The 22,156-nt window shown below is 39.5% G+C and overlaps 1 protein-coding gene across 8 annotated transcripts in view; it reads right to left on the bottom strand.

The window, feature by feature from the left end:
• The window catches only part of SLC23A2 (solute carrier family 23 member 2), a 54,167-nt gene that overhangs the window by 8,415 nt on the left and 23,596 nt on the right, over positions 1–22,156 (bottom strand). For all 8 annotated transcript variants that reach the window (XM_046903359.1, XM_046903358.1, XM_015297306.4 and 5 more), the window contains 9 exons: positions 17,328–17,444; positions 15,986–16,143; positions 10,341–10,429; positions 9,252–9,322; positions 7,907–8,088; positions 4,655–4,775; positions 3,826–3,982; positions 2,332–2,479; positions 1,343–1,448 (listed from right to left, as the gene is read on the bottom strand). In XM_046903359.1, coding sequence (XP_046759315.1) covers positions 1,343–1,448; positions 2,332–2,479; positions 3,826–3,982; positions 4,655–4,775; positions 7,907–8,088; positions 9,252–9,322; positions 10,341–10,429; positions 15,986–16,143; positions 17,328–17,444 — 1,149 coding nt within the window. The remainder of the gene's footprint in view (positions 1–1,342; positions 1,449–2,331; positions 2,480–3,825; positions 3,983–4,654; positions 4,776–7,906; positions 8,089–9,251; positions 9,323–10,340; positions 10,430–15,985; positions 16,144–17,327; positions 17,445–22,156) is intronic.

The following is a 22,156-nucleotide window of genomic DNA, read 5'->3' as shown; positions in this document are numbered from 1 at the left end:
CAGGAGAATATCTAAGTTGTACAGATCAATTCTAATATGAATTGAAGTTGCAAAGCTGTTTAGATTTTTTAGGGACAAATACTCAGATAGCAAAACAGGGCAAAACACTGGAGCACAGCCTTCCAGCTGTGCCACTCGGGATAAGGCACATTAAACTCTTCCATCATGCTCTATGAACAAACCTAATTCTACTTAACTGTTCTCTGTTTCAAGAGAAAATGCATGCTCATTCCTGCACACTTAATAAAAGCATACTTTTTAATTCATGGAACTACAAAGAGAACAACAGAAAGAGCAGAACAAAATAAACCTTTCTCTAAGGATTTTTCTAGCAAATTTCTTCTAGGAAATTTCCACCAACTGAAAGGAGGACTTATACAGACAGCAGATGGTGCTATTAGTATTTGTATTCCATTGCAAAAGCAAACCGAGCCATCCTTTGTGTAGAAGAAAAAATATGGCTGAAGATAAATCCATCATCTATATTGGATTAAGTTGGGGGATGAGTTATTTCAAGAGGAGCACACACATTCCATATCTTGCTTGCATGAAGTAGATTTATAGCTCCCAAGCCAAACACACAACAGGATGTACGCAGTTACAACGTAAATTGCTCTTACTGATTTTGCTGATACTTCTTAACAAGGTTAAATTAACAATGTCAAGCAAATCCATCTGCAGCCAAGGTCCCCCAGTTCAGCACAGCACTCAACCACCCCTCCAGTTCAGTACATAAACAAAGGAATTCCTCAATTGCTTACATATCTTGCTGAGTGACACCCCCCCAAAATGTAATCCCTTAATCATGCTCAGTGATTTATAAACATATCACAATGGAGACATTTTAACTTTGAAGTTACCTTGACTGCAGCTCCTACTCTAGCCCTGTCAATGTAATGTCCTAGTACAGATGTAGACAAGACCTAAGGATCTCAACTTATATTTCATTGTGTCAAAAATGAGACACCGAAAACAGTCCTCTAGCAACAGTTTCAGAGCTAAGAGATCCAAAGGAATATCAATTTCAATGCAGTCTACAGTGTCTACGCCTCAACTTAAGAACACTACAATCCTGGAATACTTTGCTGGTTTTCAAAAGGATAGTTTATTTAGCATCATTTGCTTTATGAATGTTTTTAAACTGCTGTTTACTTAGAATAAGATTTTAGCACCCTTTTCTAGAATGGATTTCTATTAGACAATGGCTGACACTTAAATTTAGAATACTGTATAAAGTTTAGTCTGCACAAAGCGTAGCTACGAAATAGGAAAAAAGCATAAACCAACCACAGGATGACAAAATAATACCCAAGTCACTGACTGATTAAGGTAAAGAACATACCTTTGTGATGCCCAGGACACCAATGTTAGGGCTGGAAGAAGTGGATCCATTCCCTGTCCCAAATACTCCATCCAAAACACAGGAGAGACCCTCAATAAAAATTCCTCTGTAATTCAGAAACAGAAAATTGTCAAACTTGTATTAGTGTAGACTCACTCACATGGTGCTTTATGACTGCAGTGCCTGTTAAGGCATCTGTCCCACATGAATTACTGTAATTGACATTTCAAGTTCCAGTACAGCTGGAAAAATCAACCTGTGTTCCGATTTTCTGTGTCTCAGATAACCACGTTCCTAAAATGAGGAAATTAAAATCGCAGAATCATAGAATTGTTTCAGTTGTAAGGGACCTTTAAAGGTCATCTAGTCCAACTTCCCAGCAACGAATGGGGACACCCACAGCTGATCACAGCTCAGAACCCTGTCCAGCCTGACCCTGAATGTCTCCAGGGATGGGACTTCCATCACCTCTCTGTGCAATGCACGCCAGTGTCTCACTACCCTTACAGCAAGAAACTATTTCCTTATATCCAATCCAAATCGCCCCTCTTTTAGTTTGAAGCCATTTCCCCTTTTCTTATCACAACAAACTCTGCTGAAGAGTCTGCCTCCTTCTTTCCTATAGACCCCCTTTAAAGACTGCAATGCTGCTTGCTCTCAGGTCTCCCCAGAGCCTCCTCTGCTCTGGGCTGAACAGTCCCAACTCTCTCACCCTGTCCTCCTAGGGGAGGTGATTTAAGAGCTTCATCCCCACTGAAACTGCATTATTTCTTAATTTCTATAGATCCCAGTAGGAATGGGACTAAGTTTTTAATATTACATTTGAATCAGAGTTTGACGTAGCTCTTTCATCCTTCATTTCACATCCTGGGCCCTTGTGTTCGACACATAATATCATAGCACAATCCTCTCTTGTACCAAGGAAAAAAAAATTGCGTAAGAAAATAGAACTGATACTCATTTTTTCCCTTTTTCCTTTTTTGACATACCTGTTTATCGCATGAATAGGAGGAGGAGGAGCACAAGACAATCTGGCACAGGCATAGTAATCTCCTATTGATTCAATAATGCTAGCGACAACTGCGCTGAGCATTCCTATAACTCCAGCAGCTGAAATTGTTGGCAGTCCCCACTGAACTGTGAAGAAAACAAAACTGAAATCTCTCATGCCACATAAAACAATTCAGATATCAAAATGTACAGCAATTTATTATTCTTTAATGGAATCAACAAACTCCCTTTGCAGTCACGCAGCCTGGCAAGTTCAATTAGATTAAAGGAGCAAAGGAATAACCATCTAACCAACTGCTTTGATCATGTCTGCGGGTTTTCCTCCTGCTCAGAAGGAAGCTGAACTACTTTTAGGGGAAAAAAATGATTCAGATCAGTGAGGCAAATGCCTCTTTATTATCATTCCTCTGAAAACTCAGTCTTTGGTTACAAGTTTAGTCTATCAAATGAAGACAACGTCCAACAGCCAGCTATGATCACTGCAAAAACAACTTCCAATTCTAAATTTTTGTACAAGGGAAAGTAAGATTAATTTAAGCCTGCAGAAAAGCTTGGCAGGTTTTCCACAGCCACTGCCTTGATGCTTTTATCTCATTGAAATAAAGAGTCTCTCGCAACAAAAGGAACTTTAAGTTACACAAACATGAAAGAACAAGGCTTCACAAATAAGAAAGGTCTAATCAGGGTGGAAAAATTTTCTGCCTCTTCTTTCCCCAAAACCTTCTATTATACATCTTGCAAGCAGTGCTTTAGATGAGTTTTTTCCTAAGAACTAATCAGAAACAAAGCATATGAAAAACCACAGTGAAGATGCTTCATTATGATCTATGGCCATTCATCACAATTTCTATTACTCTATTCTGGAAGAATATTATTCTGTTATGATTATGTTAATTTCTGAGCAGCACAAGCACAGATTAGTGTACAGCTCTATCTCATGTCCTAAGAAAAAGCCTTTAACAGCTTTAGACTTAGAGGTAGCTGGCAAAAGAATAAAATCAACCAAGATGCTACACAAGGCATTTTGCACTGCCTTCTATGCACTCTTCTGCACTTTGATAAGCACTGACTGGCATCCACCAGCTTGCCCATAAGCCCAATTCTGGACATCAGAACATTTGCACAGCTGTCTAACAGTTGTGCTAATCCAGGAACAGCTGCCTTCAAGGGCAGGGAAGTGTATTAAGTTGTAAAAATTCCATGCACTAGTGATTCCTTTGACAATAAGTATGAGTAACTCCTGTAAAGAGCTACTGAAGTCATAATAACCCAATCTTATTATTGTAACATCAACTGCAGCTGGCCACAGTACTGACAAGCAGAGATGAATCAACCATTTACCTGAAGCCCCATGTTAAATATACAGTCACATCCACGTTATTAGGAGTCAAGAGTTACCTAAATAAAGTCTAGCAAAAATGATATTGATAGACTACCAAAAGAAAACAGCCCTTACAACCAAACATACTTACAAGGGTAAGGAACCTTGAACCATGGAGCTACCAAGAGCACTCCTCGTCGGGCATCTGTGCGAGCATAGAAGCCGTACTTGGAACTGTCGGGGGGAAAGACATCTGTCACGGTGAAGATGAAGCAAAGCAACCATGACACCAAAATAGCTAAAATTATCTGTGAAAGAAGATAAAGAAGCTGTTTAAAAATCAACTATCATTGGTAATATGCATCAATAGCAAACAGTTTCTGCACGGAGTACTGCACATGCACCTCAGTGCGACCTTAAGTGATATTTTAAATCTGAAGAAGCAGTAAATCCTGCAATAGATCTGCTGAGTATCCTTTTCCTCTAATGAAGGTGCTGTTACAGAAGCTTTAGAATAAGTCTGCTCTCTTGCTAACAAATGGAAAAGTCTCCAAATGGGCACTTACATGAGCTAATGAGTTAGTCTCGTGAATTAGTCTTAATGTTAACAGAAATAAAGGAAGCCTTTCACATGGGGAAACAGAGTGCTGCTTTCACAAAACTAAAAGATAATGATCTTGCCATCCCTTTTTTTGAAGGACTCCATTTAGGCTTTCACTACATGCATAAACATACGTCCTTCTCTACCCCTTCCCTCCATCACCCTCATTGCTCCATCAGAGATGGGATCTGGCAAGACTACAATGAGACTATTTCCTATGGTAAATGAGCCATCTAGTTAAGTTTCCCATAACTACGTTCAAGCTTTTACCTGACCTTTGCCATCTACTGTATCTACTGAATCAAAATCAAGCAAAAAAGCCCCCAAACATAAAGCTAGAGTCACTTTTGCCCACTGAAGAATAAATTCAGCTACTTACAGGGAACATCTTAAAAAGCTGCAGTCTATATGCTGTCCATCCTTTCTTTGATTTGTAAATGGGTAGAGGAAATTTGACATTTCTGGCATACTGAGAGAACAGCAATACGAGGAAAATAGTCCTGAGAAGGAACAAGAAAAGGAGGAGGTTGGGACAAAAGAGATGTCATTAGCACCAGTCCTTTAAAAATCCTTCTCAGCACAAACCTGATCACCTTTCAGGCTGCTCAGGCTTCTAATAGAAGTGTACATTTTAAATTTCGAGCAAGATGAAACAAAATGAGAGAATTTATTTTAAATAAATAATTATTCTGCATAATCCCAAGCGACATCATTTGTATTCAATTCTTAAAAACCCCAATATTTGCTGCATATGTTACTAGAGTATGATTTTATGATGTGATTCTAGCTGTAACACTAATAGAATAGAGCCCCCAAACCAAGATTCCAGTCAATTGCAGGTCAGCAGTAACCTAGGTCATTAATGTTTTTAGATGCCTTAAGTATTATGCATTTCCCCCTTGCCAAAATTGCTAAACTCCTCTGTATGTTAGAAATAATGCAAGTCAACAGCTAAAATAAGTACCCGCTGCAATATGAAATAAAAAGGAAGGAGGAGCTGATCAATTCTGAAATAACCAAAAAGCGTTTTGCTGTGAAAAGGCTACAGAGTCAAGCTGTCTGAAGGAGCAAAGCTTTCCTGCAATTTGAGCTTATGTTTTCACCAGATTTATTAAGGGGGAAAAAAAGACGGAATTAAAGCATCCCTCCCTTTCCTATCCAGGATCAGTTTCAGCTTGCATGAAACAGAACAGAGCTTCATTTTCTCCCTCAATCTCCAGGAACAAAGAGCTCTGCACCACAAGGACGTCATTTACAGCCTTTCCCCGTGACTGAAGTCGAATGACAAAGACACCTTTTCCCTTGCGTTCAGGAAACACTTTGGCATCCCTCCAGAAGTCCATTACAGAAAGATGATGGACTCCACTCCCTAACAGCACGTCAGCCCTGAGGACAGACAGTCACCAGGATTTTTTTGTTTAAAAAAGGAAGGCTGCATTTAATGGCTGTTTATGAGGGTGGATAGTGATAGGACAAGGGGGAATGGCTTTAAACTGAGACAAGGGAGGTTTAGGTTAGATATTAGGAGGAAGTTTATCACCCAGAGGGTGGTAACGGACTGGAACAGGTTGCCCAAGTAGGTTGTGGATGCCCCATCCCTGGAGGCATTCAAGGCCAGGTTGGATGTGGCTCTGGGCAGCCTGGGCTGGTGGTTGGCGACCTTGCACATAGCAGAGGGTTGGAACCAGATGAGCATTGTGGTCCTTTGCAACCCAGGCCATTCTATGATTCCACGATCATTTAACACAGTGAGGATACATGCATTGCATGGCATGAGGCTAAGCAGGACACAGAGACAGGACATGAACTTTTCTTCACAAGCAGAGACAACTTCAGGAATACCTTCCCCTTTTAGAGACGGTTGGGTTGTGTTTTATCATTAAATTATTTCAGTCTGTCACCTACAGAACAAGGTCAACAAAATCATTCTGGGGACTAAAAATCTTGTCAAATAACATCTGCAGCTAATAAAGGCAAATAGCTCTTACACAAATATTATCCCATTGTGCTAGATAGTGACGCAGTCATTTTATCCCATCAGAACAGGCAAGACCATTTCCAGTGCCATATCTTGTAGAAATCAAGTTACTTTTGAGTGACACTAGATGACTACAGAGTTATTTCCAGCTCTCTAGCACACATTGTGAATGGCTGAAGCCAGAAATACTTATTGACTGAGCAGTATTTAAACCTGTTCCTAAATGGATCTATTTTTTCCATCTGCAAAATGTCACCTGTCGTTACAGGTTTCTATGTCCAACTCAAAGGTCTATGTGATTGATACAATATCAGTCCCAACTCGCACAGAATTTGTTTTGCAGGAAAATAAATGTTCCTTTGGGTCAGCTGCTTAACATAACAGAACTACAAAAATATCCATAATGCTAACACTGGAGATAATGAATTAAACAGCCCTTTTAATCATAAGCTGCACTTACAGAACACTTTACATGGTCAAAGTACTGTGCTAACAGATGTCAGATCACAGTCTGATCGCATCAAGTCATTCCTTCCACTTCCAGAGCCAGTACAAAGCTGGTCGCTATACATTGGATACTTCAACTGCTTCAGCCAATTTCATGTTGCCTCAAGTGTGGTTTCCATCCCAATTTGGCTGCTTATCAACAGCATCTCACAGGAAACTTTTGTCTTCGCTTCATCTCATTTTTCCCAGCTATTCCCTATTGTACTTGTAATCATATTTTGTTTGTTTCCCTGGCATCTATACCTCCAGAAATATGCACAGCGCGGCCTGAAACTCACTCTCCAAGTATTTCTGCCTGCTGAACAGCAGTCAGCCTACTTATACTTCAGTAACTGAAAGAATTGTTATAATTTAGAAAAGAATAATACAAGACACACTGAAGCTACCACAGCTGTCCTCCAATACTGTCACATCACTGTTAAATTTTACCTATGAAATAGATAAGTTCCAAATTCACCGTGAGATTGAAATAGCACTCACTGAAGCAACTTCAGAGTTTCCACAGAATGAAAATGAAGATGGAAAAGTAAAGGTAGGATGTAAAAGCAAGAAAAAAAAAAAAAAGAGCAGCTGTGTAGGAAAAGAAATCATATTCACCCTAAAAGTCCAATCTGTTTCCTCAGCAACTGGCACCCATGGAAATGTGTATTCTGTCATCATATACATCTTCTGGGTGTACAGAGAAGTAAAATAGCAAAAATCGGAAATGGACGACTACTACCAAAGCTATTTGCTTGCTTTTGCCAAATAAGAAATGTGCAAAAGCATCATTAAAAAAGAAATACAAGTTGTCCACTAGTCCGTCTGGTGTTTTGCAGAATTGCTTTTAAGTTTGCACTGAATTAATGGACCGAGTCCATGACTCCCAGACAAACTATCATTTCATAACATTCTCTGTTTTCTGCACCTCACTGTCAGCCTCCTCTCCTTCCTCCTTTCCCTGAGTTGCTGCGGTCTTTGTTGCCTAATTGCTTGCTGATCCCACCCAGACTCCTGCACATTCTACCTCTCCATGCTGGGAGTACTGCCACGCTACCTTTGGTAGCCAAGCAGACTCAGATTTCTCACTGGCACTCCAAAACACCTCCGTGATGACTTACCAGCTGGGACTCACTGGTCTACATCAATAACACCCTGAGTACTTACAACATAGCGATACCCCAGTGTTTGCCTGCTCTTTCTCCCGCTGCTTGGAAACCAGAGAGGCCGATGAGAGCAACAGTTGGTGTGATGGTCAGAGGTCCAATGTATCGTAGCAGGGCGCCAGGAAGGCCAAGCAAACCAATCACCACTTCTATCAGGGAGGACATGATAATAGCACCTTGGATCTGAACACACAAGAATGGGAAAGAGACAGTTTAGTTGCATCTTAAAAGCAAAACCAAAACATTTCTTTTTCTGCTCTGGATTACAAACTGCAGTTCAAAGAATTCAGTGACAGAAGAACTCAGCAATTTTTATTTTTATTTTTGTCATAAAACAGCTCATTAGGTTTAAGTGACTTATTGCTTAAGCATAACACTTATGGTTTTTCTCCACAAAACTATTACACAACAGACCAGTGGGCCAGTCTGGTAGTTGTGTGGATAGCACATCACACTGTCAGACAGGAGACCTGGGTTCCAGGCTAACCTTTAAGCTCTCAGATCGAGCCGGCAAGGGTTGGTGGCGCCACGGAGGTGATGCTCCTAGCTCCTAGGGGCAGTGTATGCTGCATTGTTCACAAGTGCTCCTTAGAAGCTGGTATAGAGCAGCGTTGTGGTCTCAGGAGACTGTCAGCCCTCTTGGCTGCAGGGCTCTTGGCAGGATGTAGCTATGGTTTGAACATGGGGAAGAGAGAGGGGTTGTTTTTAATTAAGAAAAAGTTTGCAGCCCAAAGCAACGGGATGGGAGATAAATTCCATGACACACGCCTTGATTTGGACTACGCTATCTACCACTCTAGTGGGATGCCTGGGCACAACCCTCACTGTGGGCTCTGCAAAGAACAATGAGGTTCAGACTGCAATGCTGCAAGTGGAGAAGGAGTTTGATATACTTCAGCAAGTCTTTTGGGAGAATCAAGGTCTTGTCAGAAGTCTCCAACCTCAAACACCTGGGGATGAACACATTTGCTAACTGCATTTTACCTTCCATGGGACAGCCTACTGACCAGAGTGAGCAGGCAAGTGGTCTGCTAGCAGCTGATGGTTTGCTGAGCTGCTACTGGTGAGTGCAAATTGCAAGTGTTACAAGAACAGTATTCATCTCGCTTGTGCATTTTACTGCACATCTTTTGGAATGTGGCAACTAACTCATTGTATTTGCTGTTCAGCGATGAACAAGTAGAAAAAAAATTAAGACTTCCATAGAATGAATAAAGGGATATATTCAAATGAAACTGCAGTGAAAGAAGAAATTAGCAACATAAAGATGAGAACACATAGATGGTTAAATGAGAAACTTAACTGAAATCAGACAGATTAGCAGCAAAAGGCTACTCCTACATTACCTCTCGTATTCTGGGATACCAGATGTGCTCAGTGTGAAGCAGTTCTGTTGTTCCATTTGTAACTGTTATATCTTACCAAAAGAAGAAAAGACAAAACACAGGTATTTATTTCCTCATTCTATTTGCCATCATTTAATTAAAAAAAAAAATTCTCCCTAGACACAGCTTAACAAAAGAACTTTGATTCACATTAAAAAAAAGTCTGCAATGCTACAAATCATGTAATAATGTGTAAACATTTCCCCAGAGCTAACCCACTAATTTTACACAGCGTACCAAAGTAGAAAAAATTTGTCATTTTTGACAAATGAAGGTCTTTTAAAGATTTTTCCCACTCAAATAAGCAGATGAATGGAGAATTACTCAATTGCACACTGGGAATCAAGGAAGCACTCCAACGTTTGTTGTCTGCCAATTTAGGTCACTCGCTGAACAATGAACTGACCCTATGGTAACAGCCCCATCTGACAATATCTGAAGGTTAAAAGGTTCAAGAGCAAGATGCAGCAAAGGTTCTTTCTGAAAAGCTCAAGTAGTGGAAAAATTGCTTTGGCAATCAGATGTTATCAGACAGTACTTTCTCTCAACCAGGTATGTATCAGGATAGTGGCACATTTTGTCATCTGAAAATACACAGCTATGAGAACTGAAATACACCACAGGATGCCTTTACATGGTAAGCACTGAAACCCATGTGCCCCTTCCCAGTAGCTTAATCTTCTCAATATTAAAGGATTTATATGTGTGCTCAAAGCAGAAATTATAACTGGATGTTAACCCTAACAAACACAAGTTTTCTAACAAGGCCTTCAGTTTCCCCTTAATGGCTCTCTTACATTTTGCATCTTCTATTTAATTCACTTATAAAACAAGTAGATTAGACATGGACATAAAGGAACGAAAGCCAGAAATCCACAGAGGCACTTTTAGAAATCTTCTAAAGCAAGGTTTTAACCTTGTAAAAGGAGTTCATTTTCTATATCCACTGCTCATTACTTGCAGTTTCCGTACCAAAAGGTTCAGCAGTTGCTCTATATGACATCTGGGTCATTTGTCACTTAAATGAGAACAAGCATAAATGACAATTACCTGTATTATTACATTTCCACTTCTCCAGGGAGAGTATTGCTCTAGCAGGTGCTAAGAATGCAAAAGCACTCGCCTGGAACAAGGGTAACCTGATGGAAAGTGGAAGAAGAGATGCTAATGTTACTCCGTGTCATGGTATTGTGTCAACGTATCAATTGCAGTCAGGTGCTTACTCATCCTCAAAACCATCCTTTATCAGACGGCTGCCACAAATGTGAAATATGAGAATTTCTTATTAAAAGAACATAGAAATGCTAAGACATCACACAAGAAAGTCCTAACAAAGATGCTATGTGTGTGAAGTCAGCACCATGCCTGGAACAGATAATTACTGGATGCTGACTGCAGGTACTAGACACTGCTTTAAGTTTTTGACTCAGTATCACAACAAGGGTAAGGATGCGTGCTCTGATGTAAGCACCAGTCAGGGTGCTGAACACTCAGCTTTCACAGTCTCACCACATTAAAGAGCCTTCTGATAGAGATAAGCAGTCTGCGTACTCAGTACCTTCCCACTGCATGACTTGAAATGGAGTCATCTACAGATTCATCTTTAAGTATACGTGTAAACAACAATTAGGTTGATAAGTGCTGATTAGATGTACCAGGTGGCTACTAACAATAAATACAAATGTTGCAAGAATTTCAAGATGACATTCTTAGCAGTGGTGTTTACACTTCCCAAAAGGTTTAATATCTGAAGAGCATCCACCAGCACCAACTATGTATTTACTGAATGCACTGTAGCATGCATAGCATTACAAATATTCAGATGTTACTTAACTACAAAGAAGATGCACTTTGACCTATTCTATAAATACCAATGGATTGTAACTCTTCAATACCAGATCTCAAACATAACACGTGAAACAGTTGCACACGCAGCTCTAGGTATTGAACTGCATTTATGGCTGTTTTATAGCCACAGTCAAGTGCCTTGGTGCCAGTACAAGTATTAGTAAAGGAAAAAGAACTGAGTGTAGCAGATTCAGATTAAGATCAAAAAGGTACAAGGAGGAAAAAAAAAAAAGCGAAACATGCTTAACAGAGGAAAGTTCAAAGCAGAAACACGTTACTAACAGCAGCTGTAAAAGTTCACAGGCAGGAAGTCAGAATAGATGAACTATTTATTACAGAAAGGAGTTTGAGCCATGAGCAATCTAACAAGTTGACCTATCTGCTGCAAACTTCCAGAGTTGAGTTTGAAAGTCACTCATGAAATACATGAGCCACTTCAGGACAACTGACTTGCACACAATTCCCTTGTATGTTTCTCTAGCAAAAAAAATCAAAGCTTTGGGGAAGAAACAGTAGTAGCTATGAGTGAATGATTCACCTCATTTTTTAAGGTTCATTGGGCAAACTGAGCAAGCTGGTGCCCATGGCATAACATGTAATACCTCTTAACAAGCTGTTACTCCTCTGTCCCACCTACACAGTACTCTGTCCCTGCATAATGATTTTGTAAACGCACTTTGCAAGAACATTCTCCAGTGATGAAGTCAGTCACACTGAGACAAGTCTGGATTGTGAGTTTTCTGACATAAAACACCCTCTGGAAACCTTGCACAACCTTCACTGGTGGCACACTTAGAGCACACAAATTGCTGTGGGCGCTCAGACTCAGAATTATCCTTTTAAAGATAATAAAACCACACAATAATAAAATAATTAAGGTTGCAACAGACCTTTACGATCATCACGTCCAATACTCAACTTGACCTAATGAGTCCCACCACCAAACCACATTTCTTAATGCCACATCTCAAATACCCGCAGGGATGACAACTCAACCACTTCCCCAGGCAGCTCCAATGCCTAACCACTCTTTTTGTGAAGAAATTCTTCCTGATATCCAGTCTAACCTTCCTCTGGCACAAACTGAGACCACTTCCTTGTGTCCTATCACTTGTCACCTGAGAAATTAGACCAACATCCATCCCACTACAACCTCCTTTTCCAGACAGTTGTAAAGAGCCTGGCCCCATCTTCTTAATATTCACACCCTTTAGATGTTCGTGAATGCTGATAAGATCCCCTCTGTCTCCTCCAAGCTGAACAGCCCCAGGTCTCTCAATCTTTCCTTATAACAGAGGTGCTTCAGGTCCTTAATCACCTTTGGAGCCCCCTGCTGGATTCTTTCCAGTAGTTCCCTGTCTTTCTCAAACACAGGAGTCCAGTACTGGGCCTTGTGGACACAGCCCACTGATGTGGCCCATTGAGAACCTTCGGCAGAACCTTCCTATCCTCAAAGCAGATCAGCAGTCCCACCCAACTTGGTATGGTCCACAAACTTACAGAGGGTGCACTTGATGATCCCTTCATCCAGATAACTGATAAAAACATTAATTAGACTGAGCCCGAGAAACGAATCATGGGGAACACCTCTGGTGACCAACCACTAACTGGACTAACTCCATTCATCATGACTCTGAGCCTGGCCAGCCAGCCCATTCTTTGCCCAGATATTCACATTGCACAGTTTCTTCCTTCATCTTTTGCCAGTCTATTCATAACTTTAGCTATTTTGTCAAAACTGGAACCATTTGGTGCTTTTAAAAACACACTGGTATTTTTACTCTACCCAAATCCTCTTTGTAGACCTAGACTATTCACCTGGATAAAATTACACATTGCATAATATGGCCTTAGCACATCCTGCTAAGCTATCTGTTCAATCACCATGAGAGATGGTTAATCCAAAAATGTTTACCAGAAGGACCAGTGAGCTCAAAATGCTGTGCTTTTTTCCTAAGAGGAAAATAACAGTTTCTATCTCCCTCTATCATTTTTTAAGACATCACCCAAAATCAGCCAGCCACAATTAGTATCTTTCTGGAGAGACAGCTGTAGTCTGGAACGTGTTTTATGCAATAGCTTTCCCATTGCTATTCCAGGCATTCATTACTAGCTAAGTACCACCAGCCTGGTATTGGAATATCATGGCTATATTGTTAAGTTGCCCAATTTTGGCACCAGCACTTGTGAAGATGGAGCTGTTTATGGAGTTGAAGTCATTTGAAAACTTCTTCATTGTATCAACATTTCACACAGATGTAGGAATGCTTAGACAATGTAGTGATGGGCACAGCAATAAGCCTAAAATATTTAGGTATATTAAAGCTGTATGTGATTGTTTCAGTCATATTAACTGCTCTGAATCCTTGCCAAATCTTTCAGCTTATTAGGAAATCCAATAAATAGCTTGAATTCCTAAAAATTAGTATGGGTACCAGACTGACCACAACTCTCCCTCATAGTGGAGCCAAATGAACCTTCAAACCACAGAATTTGTCCTTCTGAAACCATGCTGGCTTTATTTGCTGAAATACTTTACAACTTACATGCTTGCCAATAAATACTTGAAAATCTCATTTAGTGAACCTTGCTGCTTTATCTCAGCCCCACCCTTATATAAAACCAGAATCACATGTTAAATCATTAAAAAACATTCAGCCATTGGAATTTTCTTCTTAAACAGAAGACCCAAACACAATTACCTTTTCAGTTTATAAATACGTCTTTCGCAGGGCAAGTGAAAAGGGCACTGAAAAGAAAAACCACAGAGGGCAAACATGGGATTATATGGGAGAAACAGAGCATTTCGAACTGATGGGACCACACCTGTTATTGAAAGAGCCACAAATCTTTCTGTAGCAAATAATAAAGACATGAAGCCCAAGATTAGCTAGGGAAAAAAAGAAAGATGACAAGCTTGAGATCTGTGAAGACATACCAGTCTCAGGAAATATAAAAAGTAAGGTTCTTCTGATAAATTCGAGGCAGAAGAAGAAAGCCATTAGGTGCACAGGAAAACCAAACTCCCTTTTGCATTAATATCCATTCACAACTCTGCATTTGTCCAGAAAATACAGAGATTTTCAACTTCAATAAACACACAGAGTGGACACTCAAAGATGAAAAACAAAAGACCTTATCTCCTAATTAGGTCAATGATCTCTCCATTTCCTACATAAAGCACAAACTGGAGTGGGAAAAAACATCCCTAACATAAGTGAGGTCGATCAGGTTGAGAATACCAAGAGGCACTGAACACTGCTCCTCTGCTTCCTTTCAGATGTGGTACTTGAGAATTTATGATTACAGCTAAAGCAAGCTAACTTATAAGCACAAAGAGCCAACCAGGCAGAAAATATGATTAGTCTTGACATAAAGAAAATACACTGGGGAAAGAAACTGTTTTCTTTCAACAGTTTCAATTATACTGTTTTGTCATTGGAACGAGCTTTTCATTAAAAAAATACAGATTTTCTTCATTTAACAAAATGTAATAAAAACAAAGCAAAGATTCCTTTTCAAAGTCAAAGGACAAGAAAGTACGTAAGCAATGTATCTTCTCAAACTAAAACATCACTGAAGATTACATTGGAAAAGCTGAAACACTTGAAAAAGCGTTGGATAAGAACTGATCTCAATATACAACAGACTTCATTTCTGCACCCTACTGAGATAGCTTTTCCACCCCAAGATTCTGTTTCTTAGATTAATCTTCTCAAACGTGAGGAGCGTTTGTCCATTTTCTACTGGAATGCAGGATTTCAACTTGCATTGTTCTTAAACTGAACGAAATGATCCATGAATCAACTCCAGTAACCATACTCATGCAGTACGCATTTTCCTTCTGCTTTCACTTACCCTTCTTGGTTTATTCAAAAAGATGTAGAAATAACTTCGTAGCAATAACACCTCTCTCTGCAGGGTTTACCACAGAACAGGCATTTGAATGACTTTCAGCTTTATGTTAATAAAACATTCTGTTCTAATCAGTGTCAAATTTTTACACATATCGGCTAGCACCTGAATTGGTCTCTTGCATCCTCCTAGAGGGAGAGCTCAGGCATTCCCACAAGGCTACACTAACATACGTGCTCCCAACACAGTGAAGGATCATTACCCACAAATTAAAGTGACCAACAAAAGCAAGTTAATTTGTTTATTGAAAGGCAACAACCAGAGACACTCAGTTCAAAGAGTGAAAAGTCACTCATGCCCCTCTTCCAGCATGACTGTTGCATCTTTCATTTCTGGAAGAAAACAAGCTCAGAGTTCTTGAATCAACTTCAAGAGTAAGTAACATTTCTTGCTTTACTCAAAGTCAGCTACAGGATACCAGAGCTGGATGCTAACACATTAGCTTTGACTATGATTATCCTGTGGCATGACTCCAAAAACTCTACCCTTTTAATGTGGCAAGCACGTCATGGCAACAGACACACAATTTGCTCTAGGACTAACCCTAAGCTAGATGTTGACAAAATAAAGCATCATTAAAAAACCCAAGGAAAATATCAGAATTAATTCTTCTTTACAAAGGTGTATGAATTTTTCCTTCCCCTCAGAAACACTTCTACCTTCTGTTCTGAAATATTTCTCTTTTTTTTTTTTTTACTTCCTTTTCCACATGCTGTATTTTCTTACCCAGGAAATATCTTCTCTGATTTCAGATCCAACTTTTATTAGGATAAGTTTTCCAAAGCTTTTAATAAACTGTCCTATACATGAACTGCTATCTCATATTTAGTGATCTTCCTTTGGAAAAAACACTCTTTCTTGGATCTCTACCTACATCCTGGAAAGTCTCATAATCACCATCTCCACAACTGGAAACAAGTCCCAAATCTCACCTGCATCCAAAAGTTGTTTGTAACAATGTAGTGATGCCCACACAGAAGAAAATGGTCCCAATCAACTGGCTGGTGGCCCACTGGTCAAATCCAACACACATGGCATCAGCTAGCAAAAAGGGAACTGCTATAGTTCCACTGAAACACGTTAAATAGTGCTGTGAACAACAACAACAAATGTGTTAATACATCAGATTTTTTCTTTTTTCTTTTTTTTTTTTTTTAAGTTTATGACCTTTTTTTTTCTTTTCCACTGGATATTTTTGCTTTTGCATTATCTACCAAATCACTCGTTTCTTGGTTCTAAAACATTTCCTCCAAGTATTTGCTTCCATGTTAAGCTACCTCTAGCCCATTGCTAATGATCACTAAGTTATTTACATAGCTACATGGCTACTGTTCTTGATGAGGAAGTATTTAGGTAACTACTGAAAACAGCTTTCAACTCAGAAAAGCAGATAAACAACTCCATTCATTTTCAACCATGTGAAAAACCATTAGCTTAACAAATGAATTTAAAGCACAAACTCTAGGATGCAAATAGGCTCCCAAGTATCAGAAACTAGGTACTCATTAACTCCTTCTCTATCTATACAGATTAAGCAAACAAACAAATAGGTGTCACCATATTCAACAATAATCCTTACAGAACTGCCTGCTCTTGAAGAAAAGTCAGGAGTAAAAAAGATGCTTTGGAATGTATTTGTTTGGAGATCTCAACATACTTTACAGATATTAACAAATTCTCAGCATTCCTGTGGGATAGGTTTTATTACCATTTAAGAAGGAAGTGAGATGAAAAGAGCTGTTCTTCACATAAGTGAGTGGCTGGGCTAGTAGTATGGTCCAGCTCACCACTCCAATCCCATTTGCAAGATGCACACACACTCAATCCAAGAGCAGTGATAGAATTTGCCCACTCTGCTTATTACTAAGTCTGCAGGTAATTACTGCAGGATGGTGCTATCAAGTTTGCAGAATAGAAACCACTACAGTATCAGGCTAATATTCAAGGTTTCAGTAGTAAACAATTATCTCCCATCATCATTAATTCTAGAGGTATGGTGTCAGTTTTTGAAGCTTCGCACTTTATTTGCTAACTTATTTCCTTCATAACAACAGCCTAGAATAATAAATATTTAATTGAATCTCACTAATTAATAAGCCAGCAATAATATAGGTCATTATTAACATAGTAAACTTACTCTGTGATCAACTTCAGAAGAAACTATCTTAACAGCTTTTCAAATGTGTGAGAGTGTGGGAAGAATCAAATTATCACATACATAGAAAGTGCTAAAAAAAATCCAGAGGAAAAAAGAATAGCTGCTTTGAAACATACCTGTAACCCCAAAAATATGCAGAGATACCATGGAGGAACATCTTCAATAGTGTAAATCATATCAGTTCTCTGAGCATCTAAACTGCCAGTGCTGTCCAGCGTCTCTGCCAAAGAACTCTATCAAATGGGGGAGGGGAGGGAGGTGGGGGAGGACACAAAATATAATGTAGGTTAATATTATATAGGAATAATCTGAATTTGAACTATCAGGCAATTCCCAAATACTGCAAGCCTGGTATAAAAATCTCAAGCAACATCTCTATGTTGCATTTCCAGAAACCTTTGATGACCTTCTAGCTCATCCTCAACTGTGGCTACAGAAATTGCACTGAACAACTCACATATATAAACCATTTCCTGTTTATTTGCACTGGCACAACAGTTCATTTATGGTACAATCAATCTGGCAGCCAGTGTCCCAAAATACAATACGTTAATAAAAGAAGAAAGAAAAATGAAGAATCGGAACTAAATAGAAGAATTAACAATGGCTATGTGCAAAGTCAAACAGCTACCTTTGCACAAGGGGCCTAAATCACAGGCAAGGAAGTTCCTCATTAGGGTAGCATGGAAGCTGCTTCCCAGCTTACCCAGTTTGAATCTTGGTTAACCATTTTTTAGCCATAAACCATAAGATAGCTTTTTTTTTTTCCTCATCCCACATTCAAGAATACATGAAAAAAATTGTAGTTGTTGTAACTGAATACATATATGGTCATTTTGTATGCAAACCTACAGGAGTTTAAGTGAGACCACACGGGGGCCTTCCATGGGCCCTCATTCACAGACAGCTAACAGAACACTGATCAGACCTACCCAGGCTTTAAAATCCCTGCATATATTCCATTACAACAAGATTCAGCACAACCGCTTCTTTACAACTAAGTGGAATTGTTTATAATTCCCTGCTTTTCAATTCCTGAGAATCAAAATGCAAACACTTCAGAGTGTTAAGAACCAACAACAAAAGCAGAAGGAAATATCAGATTTCATCGTTTCAGTGCAGCTGTCCAAAAACTACATTATGTTGCTACTGTTCTGACCTAATCCACGCTTGAACTTGATCTCACGTGGAGAAGCTTTACAAAACAGGCCAGCACTTTTGCCAGACTTGTGACTTCGTTTCATGTGGCCTTTACTTCTTCAAAATCAAAACACATACACAGATCATTCTTAGATAATCTCTACTTTGTTTATCATCTACAAGGTCAGGGAAGCCAAACCTATGGCATTTCCCTTTTATCTAGCACCGGGTTAATTACATCAATTCAAATCAAATGATCATACTGCAAAGGAAATACTAAGGTTATTACAGTAGAATATGAAAAACACTGATTTCAAAAGACTTAAACAGCCTCAAGCACCAAGCATTCTGCTCACCAGGAATAAAGGTGTAGTTCCTGAACAGATCAGTAAGTACAACTGTTAATTCACCAGCTTGCAGCATCAATGTCATTTTCCATTGACCATAAAGTGAAAGACTGCTCCCTTGACTGAGTTCACCAAAAAATTATCATAAAAAAATGTTATGAAGTTGCGTTTCAGAGCTTCACCTCATCCTGAAGGGAGAGCACTGAGCAGCTGTAAAACTGTGTATGTTTCTTCTCTTATGGGAACTTTGGAAAAACATATATATCCCATATATATCATACGTATGATATATATAGATATATATCCCATGTATACATAGGGATATCCTAAGTATACATAAATCCAAGGTATGGTACAAAGAGGCTGAGCCACAAAGATAGGCAGAAAGATTTGGAAGCTGATAAAAGTCACTGAGAAATGTCAGATTCACCTGGAGAAGATCTTGTGATACACTTCTGTCGTTATAAAGGAGCACTGTGAAGCTTTCCCTAATAAATACATGTACATGTGCACAAACACATATTTTTATGTGTGTATAATTGCCTCTCCTCCCCTCTGCTTCACTGTAATATATGCACCACCTGAGAACTTTGCTCACCAGAGGTACTGTAATTTATTCTACAAAAAGACTGTCACACACACCTTCAAAGAGGCCATGAAGGAAGAGTAAGAACAGCTATAAAATCCACCCATCAGGTCAGAATAGAGAAGAACCAGCAGAAAACTATTTGTTTCACAAATCACAGCAGCATTAACTTGCTGAAGCCACCGGAAGAGGCAATCACAGTTTTCCTCAAATGACTAATGAGGTTATATCTAGTACAGTCCATTGCTTTGTCAGCTGCCCATCTAACCAACAAAATATTCCCCCTCTTCTTAAGGCAACTGAAATCAGAAACAATGACCTGTTTCTACCTTTGAGACCACGATATATTCTTCAAGTTTAGTAGTCTTTTTAGAGCTTTTCATTTTTGATTACATTTATGCCTACGTTTGTCTGCAAAGAAGAAAAAGATCAGTGGGCTCTTGGCTTAGAAACAAGCCAACTGGTTTGCATAAAGCTCTCCAGACATACCAACAATTGGCAACAAGTTTAAGCTCTTGAGAACAAACTTTCTAGCTCTTCTGACAAAAGCATTTTAGCAGAGTATCCTGGGAATCCATGAGAGCTGGTTGATTTCCAATAACCATCTTTAAAAGCCCAGGAGCAGGCAATCCCACTGTGCTCCAAGTTATGCAAGCAGGGCAGAAGATCAGCCTGGTTGAACAGGGAACTACTACTGGAACACGGGCAAAAAAAAGACATGCGATCCCTGGAAACAAGGTCAGGTTTCAAGAGGTGATTACAGAGCTGCAGTTTGCACCTGCAGGAAGAAAACAAGAGAAGTCGAAGTTCAACTTAAGCTGACAGTGGTCATTGTGCTGTCAGACAAGAAGGGCTTTAAGTATGTCAACAGCAAGCGGAGGTCTGTGGAAATACACTGGACTATTTCTTGGTGAAGCCATTCACCCAATGCGTAAAGATGAGGAAAAAGTAGAAGAATGTAATATCTGTTTTTTTAAAATTAATGACAGAGCTTGGGCTGCCCAGTCCTCCAAGCTGGAGGATCATTACTAGGACTTTCAGCAAATTTCCATTTTTGGTCACCAAATGTACGGAAATCATTTTTATCAGCTCCATGGTCTGAAGTCCATCGAGTCTGACAGGATGCACTGCAGAGTGCTGAAGGAATTAGCAGACGTTACACCTAATAACCCCTCAACAATTTACCAAAGGTGCTGGGAGTGTGGGAAGATCCCTGCTGACTAGAGTTAGCCAACTTTACAGTCATCTACAAATAGAGAATTGAACACAGCATGGCCAACTGGTCCAAGGAGATGATTCTCCTTCTATACTTTGCATTGGTACAGTCTCGCCTTGAGTGTCGTGTCAGTTCTGCGCTCAACATCCTTTCTCTATTGTGAAGTCCTGGAATGCATCCAGAGGAGAGCAATGAACTGATAAACGGACTAGAGGGCATGTTCTGTGATGAGAGGTTGCCTAGTTTAGAGAAGTCTTAGAGATGATCTCATTGCTCTCTACAACTTCCCAAGGAAGGGAAATGAGGAGGTACGAGCCTTTTCTCCCTGGTAATCAGTAAGGCATATGGGAACAGCACAAGTCTGCATCAGGGGAGGTTCAGAACAGATATAAAGAAAAACTCCCTTATTGTGAGGGTGATCCAAACACTGGAACAGGCTTCTTAGAGAGGCAGCTGATGCCCCATGCCTGTGTTCAAGAAGCATTTGGTCAATGCCCTCAATAATATGCTTTAGCTTTTGCTTGGCCCTGAAACACTCAGGCAGTCAGTGATGACTTCATAGGTCCCCTACAACTGAACTTTTCTCACTTTGAAGAAGTAGTATCATAGCAGTGTCCTTCCCAAACAGCAAAGTGATGGCACAGAAAGTATTCATGATACTCCTCCACTCTTCCAAAATCCCAATTGACTCCACTTTGAACAAGGAAGCTTTCAACTTGATCAGAACTTCAGTAGTAATAGCTAAAGAGAGTGGACATAAGAGACGTCAAGACCAAACAATTAGGGCGAGGTGTGGCTACCCAGGTGATAAGTCACTGGGTAGTCACTGGCCATTTCATATCTCAAGCACGCGCCTGCTGGTTTCATATACTGACTGCATGCTGGTGCTTGTACCATAATATTATGCTTTAGGGAATTGCCAGGAATAAGCTGCACCTTTTTGAATGAGATATTCATCAGAGATGAATTCATTTTTTAAATTTTTAACTGGCCACAAGTAGGGCAACACAAATTGAAAAAAAAACAACACAGGATAGGTATGCCCAGGAAAAAGAATGAGACAGATAAAGGGGGAGCAAAAACGTTGGGTAATAACATAGAAACAAACAAAAAAAAAAAAAAGAAAAATATCATGCAAGATGAAGAGATGAAGACTCCGTTATGAAGTATAATTGGAAAGGACTAAGAGAAAGTTCATGAACTGCAAGAAGGGAAGAGCTGTCAAGATGTGACCATTATAATATCAGCATGATCGAGATGGTAACAGAAACATGTATGAGACAAATTTCTGCATGCAAAACACGAGTATGACAAACCACATGCAATGCATGCTGCAGCATTCATGCATTCCTCTAAAATGTAACACCATAAGATTTGCATCAGAATTACCTGCCTGGGGTACATTTTAAAGTGAATTTTGACGTCTGAGCTGGAAAACTAACTACACTATTTAAGATCATCCTTGTCCTAGAAGAAGCTACAGATTCAGATAAACAAATGTCAAGATGCACATATAAGGACCCAAGGGAGTTTTTCCTCTCGTTTCAATTTAGACATTTAAAAAACAAAACAAAAAACTGCCAAACTGAGGCTTCTCTGAAATAACGCCTAACCACAGAGCCAATTAGATAATAAACACTTGAGAAAAAAGTGCTT

This window comes from Gallus gallus, chromosome 22 (assembly GCF_016699485.2).
Source record: "Gallus gallus isolate bGalGal1 chromosome 22, bGalGal1.mat.broiler.GRCg7b, whole genome shotgun sequence".
Lineage (NCBI taxonomy): Eukaryota > Metazoa > Chordata > Aves > Galliformes > Phasianidae > Gallus > Gallus gallus.
The sequence above is the reverse complement of the archived record's forward strand: the minus strand, read 5'-3'. Positions and strand labels throughout refer to the sequence as shown.